This window comes from Chrysochloris asiatica, unplaced genomic scaffold (assembly GCF_000296735.1).
Source record: "Chrysochloris asiatica unplaced genomic scaffold, ChrAsi1.0 scaffold00253, whole genome shotgun sequence".
NCBI lineage: Eukaryota > Metazoa > Chordata > Mammalia > Afrosoricida > Chrysochloridae > Chrysochloris > Chrysochloris asiatica.
Genome location: NW_006408771.1, coordinates 830,162 through 836,845, shown reverse-complemented (window position 1 = coordinate 836,845; position 6,684 = coordinate 830,162). Strand labels below are relative to the sequence as shown.

The window sequence follows — 6,684 nt, the reverse complement described above, 5'->3', positions numbered from 1 at the left end:
ATGGACAGATAGAGCAGATGAGGACTCTAGATTCATGGAAAGAGAAAGGCTGTGCATTGGCAGCCAGGAGGTAGGCTTGCAGGACGTACTCTTTGGTTGTTTAATTGATTATATATTCCTGAGTGGTTTTGTGTACACCACCCCCTGCACACACAAAAAAACAACAACAGTGGGAATAAATGCAAATGCTGTTGAATGATGATGCATGGAGGGGATTGTAATAATTACAATGAAACAATGAGTGTAAAACCAATGTTCTGCCATGTAAACTATCAGTCAATTCACAATAAAAACTTAAAAAGAAAAATTATCCCCTGATGTTTTCTCAAAACCTAATAATATTTTATATTAACTAGCTAAATATATCTGCCTTGAGGATTATGCTCTTTCAAGATCTATTTATATGGAATCAAAGTAATATCAACAATAACCTGAAAAAGTAGATATGAACGCTAAAGGACATTGAGTTTATGTTAATCAGGGAGAAAGAATTTTTAAAAAAAGAAGGTCATAATTATTGCACAACTCAAAGAATGTAATCAATGTCCCTGAATAGTACATGTAAAGCTGATTGAAACGGTGAATGTTTTGCTATGCATATTTTCAACAGCAAAAACAAAAAATTAAGAAATCATAAAAAAGATATTCCCATCACAAAATAACAAAAAGTGAGAGAGCTAGGTTTTGAAAGCAGGCATACTAGCTTTAGATTCTGTGTTCTTTAACAGTATGCCATAACGCCTGTTACTTTTTATAAGAAACACACATAAATCAGAAGAATATAAAGTAAAGTCAGATATTGGTGAAATGATACTCAGAAATAGTAAAGATATTGTAGAGAGGGAAACATGTGCTGTGAGGAACACAGATTTTCAACCCCAGGTCAGATAATTAGTCATCTCCAATCCTTGGGAATTACTGGAGCCCTGCCTTTAAATGCTTCGTGGAAAAGAGTTCAAAATGGAATGAAGTAAACCAAATTAATTTCTCCTAACACTGTTTTGACTTTTGATTTCAAGTTAACAATTAGTCTGTTCAGGATAGGTCTTGTATTGTCTTTCACACCATCACTCTAAATCTTGAATGAGACTATAGAAACAACCAAACAATAGACCTTGATGTGTGTGGTACCTTGAATTACTTGCTATGACTTTTCTATCCAAAATCTTCTGAATTTCCACCACATGATTGGGTGGGACCATGCAAATAAGGTGGTACACAGGACATTAAGGCTGGGATTGGTTAGATTTTCCCTTCAGCTAGGTTTTAAAAGGAGCTATTTCATAAGCAAAGACAGAAGATCACAGGACTATCAAAAGAAAGAGCATGAGTGGAATATGAGATCCTTACCTAGCAAAAAGGTGACAACAGAGGCAAGTGCAGAGGAAACGGCAGAGGCAGTGGAATGGAAAGACAGCAGCTGTAGGCTGTAGGCCCATGGACTGAGGCCAAGGGGCCACAAGGCTAATAGTCTGAAGACATGAGTGAGGCATGTCTGCAGTATGACATACAAAAGCCATTCCTGACTGGAGACCTGCTTCATCTTGAGTTGGTTTTGATCCTGAATTGTACATTGTTCATTTCCCTAATAAACCTCATAATAATGAGTATTGTATGAGTTTTGTGTGGCCATGGCAATGGATTCTCGGATCCAGATGTGAAGCAGAGAGTGCTGTTGGAGGGATGCTTGGTGTCAGACTAGGAAAAAGAAGGTTATAGGGTGGAAACATGTCTGACCTCTGCTACATAGGAATGGGCCTTGAACTGATTTTGAGTTTGATTATTTTTACCCTTTGTGAAGCCAGGGGAAGTCAGACATGGCTCTTACATGGTTTTTGCAATATACATAGAGAAATATGAGGAGAGAAATATATGCACATATGTTTAATGTACAGGAATTTACTTGTCTTAGATAAATCAAGCTCTATAATAATTGTACTCTATGCCAGCATATTTTATTAATTATGATTCATTATTTACACATTCATTTAAAGAATGGCATATAATGAATTTTGACAGCCTTTAAGCCTCTACTCAGAGTCCTGGTGTAGTGCTGTAGGATAAGAACTTGATTGCAAGGTCAGTGTGGACTGCAAGTTCAGCATTTCAAACCCACTAGCCACTCCTCAGAAATCCTGTACGAGGTTGATATGAGTCAGAACTAACTCAATGGCTCTTAACAACAACAAGCCTCTACTCACGCCACTATTCATCTACAGAGTATACTAGGCAAGACAAACCATCTTAAATTAATATTGTAGTCCTGCTTTCAACTTGAATGACTGAGGATATATATCTTTTTCAAATCCCAATTCGTGAATTCCTCTAGAGTATCAAACAGCCCATTCATCTCAACTCCAACAAGCTAATAATTTCTGTAATTCATACTGTGTCCGTGTGAATATTTGGATTGGAGGTAAAGTCTTCATCTTTTTAATTTTGCCAATAGTTAACCCCACCTCCATCAATCCTGGAGTCCAACATGCAAAATTAGAAGATGGAGTCTTTAAAGGGTCTTAGGATCAAAGCAGATTCTAGAGTGGTCCAATTATTCCCACCACAACCACTTAGATAAACAATGAAGGCATGAGGCAGCACAGTAGGGAAACATGTTTATTTTCATTCTTTAGACTCCAGAAACTGGGGTGGTTCTGGAGACTGGAGGGTAGAGATAGAAACTCTATAGAGGATGGAATGCTCAGATTGGAGATGGAAAGATGGTCCAGTTTGATTTTTTATTGTACCGAATACTGGGAAATTTCTAGACAACCACTTTCCAGTAGGCTCTAGCTTTTGAATTTGCAGACAAAGGATAATTTATTATCACAATTCATATCCTTCCATTTCTCGAATCCTGTAAATCAATGGGAAGAGTCAGACTAAGAAGAACCATGAAAAGATTTTGACCCCCTCCTGGCTCTATGATTCAGACAAGAATTCAATGTCCCTTTAATTACTTGGATGAGGAGCTCCCCTATCGCTTCTCCCAATTCCCAGAATTAAAACCACAGAGGATGGCCCCAGTTGGGTGGCAATGGAATCTCTGCTTCTCACCTGAATTCGAAGTCAGGCTGACACAGTAGCCTGGATTGTTACTGCTTGGGGCATCATTTCCCCAGGCTTTGTATGAGACCAAAGCTCCACTGCTCCAGCGCCAGCGGCGGTTCTGAGGGAACAAAGGCCAGAAGAGGGATGGAGGTAACTCAGAAATAGGGAAACAACTGTCCTGAATGCACACTCATGAGCAGGTCAAGACATAGGAAGGATCGAATGTTATTCACCCATACCCATTCCTGCCTGTACTTCTCTTTTTTTCTGATTTTTCCTCCGGATTCCCCATAACCATGACATTCGAGGACAACACTAGCTATTCATTAGTTGTTAATATTATATTTAGTCTAATACTGGTGTCCAGATGTGCCAGTAGTAGACTCTCCTCTTCTAGTCTCCTTTTCTATATAGTCTGTTGTCTTGTTACATAGGGTATAAGAGGATTCAATAAGAATGAGTGCATAAAAAATGCTTTGGTCAAAGTAGACAGAATGGCATTATCATGTGGCACTCTAAGATAAGCACTGGACAACAAGGTCAGTTAGAACCTCTAGGTCAGTGGTTCAAACTCACCATCTGATCCTCAGAAACCCTATACTGGGTCACAATGAGTCAGAAACCACTCATGGCACTCAACAACAGCATCAAGAACACTCAGGAAATTTAGTTTCTACCTTATATTTCTAATACATGCTTTGAATATCTAGACCATGGACATTTTGAGACCATTAGAGTGATTTATTTTAGAACTTATAATAATAAAAACTGAATCATGAGTGTATGATCTTGTACTTCTGTCTTCTCTCACAATACTATGCTTTAGGAAAGATAAGAGACAGAAGACTCACTTTTTTGGGGTCATGAAGGCCAACCCAGACATTGGTGACACTAAAGCCGGTGTCCTTGATCAGGGCTGCCACGAAGGTTCCCTCAGCCTCACTGAGCACAGACACCAGATGACCCGAGTGCATGTTCTGGCACAACAGCTGTTCAGGAGCAAAGAAGAGATCAGTACTTAATGGACAGAAGGATATTCCAAGGTTTCCCATGGAGTGGGCCACAAACAAAAAATAGTGGCTCAGGATAGATTCTTGATGACACTCTCAACTCTAAGTCCTCTGGAATTGTGCATATTGAAAGAATAAGATGGGGATGGGAGAGTCTGTATCCCATTTTGACTGTTTCTGATAATAAGATATTTAGGCAATCCATCCTGTCTAGTTGTAGCTGCAGAGGACACTAGAAATCAACAGTTCCTTTTCGACCAACCTCTCCATGGGATAAGGATAAGATTGTCTAGTCCTGTAAAGAGTTACAGTCTAGAAAATTCTATTTAGTAGTTCTACTCTATCTCATAGGATTGCTACAAGTCAGCATTGACTGTACGGCATGGGTTTATATACTCATATGCCACACGGGGATTGTTCTCATACTGCTTCCCCCACATACGTCTGCATCAATCCAGGCCTCTTTGTCTGGATTAAAGAAGTAGCAGTAGGAGCCATAGGCATTGGTGCCTTCAGGGCAGCTGATCCGGGCAGAAGGTAGGTCTGTCTGGGCTTCCAGGCCTGGGAAGGAAGAGTGATAAAGGAGAGTCACAGGACAAGGTGAAGGCTGGACATTTAGATAGGAGCCTGTAAGAAAGACTCCGTTATAATAACATACATGGACTGGTTACTCGCTTTTAACTTCCTGTCACCTTCCACTTCTTTATCAAACTTCCTTTCAAAATAATCCCATCAAATAAAATAGGTGTGAAATGTGTTCCATTTATCTATGTCCTCTTCTGGACACTTCCCCATCATTCAGACTTCTGCCTTTCTCAAGCTTCTTTTGGTTCTTTTACACACAAGACTCTCCTCAATTCTACATCTCATTAACTACATTCTATGTACTTCCTTGCAACCTAGTCTAGATTTAATCACATGAATAAATTTATCCTCCATGATCAAAGGCAAAGGCTAATTTTAAGTACCATCTCAAAGTTTCTAATGAGGTGAGGCTGCATTTTAACAGAGTTAGAGCAGCAATAACCATCACCATTCAAACTCAAAACCCAGCTGTTGAAGCTGCCTTTTCCTAGAGGTACCAATGTTCACATGGTAGGAATGAGGGCTTGAGGATTGAAAGACATAATAGGAAATGCTTACCTTGGCTCAGAGACAGGAACGTCAGGCATGAGATCAGAATAAAGCATAAGCAGGTGGACATCATGCTGAGCAGTAGTAGTAAGTCGCTTGCTGAAGGGAAAAATTGGCAATCTCTGTAGAAAAACAAAGGGAAGAATCAGAAATATGGAAAGCACAGCTTTTACTAGATTCTTACTCTCTCTATCCCTTTTTGTCTGAGTTCCTGAGCATACAGATGTCCATTTGAGACCCCAACAACCTCAAAAAAACAATACTTTTCTTGAAAATTTGAATATTATATGGACCCATTCCTTAAAGGCAGCATTAGGACCTATGGAGGTTTTATGACTGCTAGAATCTATGGGAAAGAAATCCACTCTGTAATTCTCAAGATATGAAGGAACTAGCCTAAGTCAGACAGCTTCCTCCTGTACCAGTCACTTACCAGGTAGGCTGTCAGAGCAGGTGGTGACCAGACATTTATAACACCAACTGAGTGAGAAATTGCAGCACATGATCAAGGGGAGGGCCAAAGGGACAAGGCCAGAGGCCCCACAGGAGAACTGAGGACACCAATAGAAGGAAATCCTGGTATCAGAGGGGTCTCTTCCTGGTACACATTGGGAACAGTCACAGATAAAACCTCTTCCCGCAAATTGGTCTGCAATCCAGCCAAAGCTGCACCCATATGCCCAGTTCCCATGGCCCTGAGCAGCAAGAAAGGGACTCAGATCTTCCAGGAATCTGAGGATTTATGAGCATAAGAGGTAGATGAAAGGTGGAGCAGGAAGTGTTTTCGTATAGTAGGATAAACTTAAAGGACATAGAAAGAGTTAAGAGGGTCCAGTTGTAAGGCATTCTTTCTTGGGTCAAAGAGAAAAGTAGTTTAAAATTCTTTTGATTGCAGTGCCATTTCCAACATCTCCTTGTGGAAGAAAAAAGGGCTAAATCTCAAATATTCTTTCTTTCAGCTTTTACTTGTGATTTTTTTCTCGCTAAGATTCTACTTTTTTCTTCTGTCTTTTGTCGTTTTTGTTAAGTGTCCTTGAGTAGGCACCTGTTCATAGCTACTCTGTATAGGGCTTCTGATGCTTTAATCTTTGTGGGAGTAGAAAGCCTCATCTTTTTTTTTTAATGTTTTATTGTGAATTGTGTGATAATCTACATGGGAGAACATCAGCTTTACATTCATTCCATCATCCATCATTTCGTTGGCATAGTTATCATCCTGTCCATGCATCCTCACCCCACCAAGGGGTGTACCCTGTAAACTGCACCCCCCTCCCACCACAATCCTCAGCCCCTTTCCATCTCCTGATCCCGAGGCCCCAGCCCCACCATCTCTTGACGTTGTTTTTTTCTGCCTCCATCCCAGGCCTCACTGCCTCCCTGGGTAGGATTCCGCTCTTCGCTCTTCTCCATTGATGGTCCCAGGGTCCTCCACTCTGAGACTGATAGATTAATCACTCCCCTCTTTGCTACAGAATGTCCACCCTTAGATTTC

General features: G+C 40.4%; 1 protein-coding gene across 1 annotated transcript; it reads right to left on the bottom strand.

The window, feature by feature from the left end:
• Window positions 1–2,786: 2,786 nt before the first annotated feature.
• Window positions 2,787–5,883, bottom strand: LOC102817723 (lithostathine-1-alpha-like). Its single transcript, XM_006873755.1, has 6 exons — window positions 5,798–5,883; window positions 5,202–5,314; window positions 4,501–4,619; window positions 3,900–4,037; window positions 3,055–3,166; window positions 2,787–2,854 (listed from the first exon to the last, which is right to left on the bottom strand). Exons 1-6 carry the CDS (start codon window positions 5,881–5,883, stop codon window positions 2,787–2,789), a joined length of 636 nt encoding a protein of 211 aa, XP_006873817.1.
• Window positions 5,884–6,684: the final 801 nt, after the last annotated feature.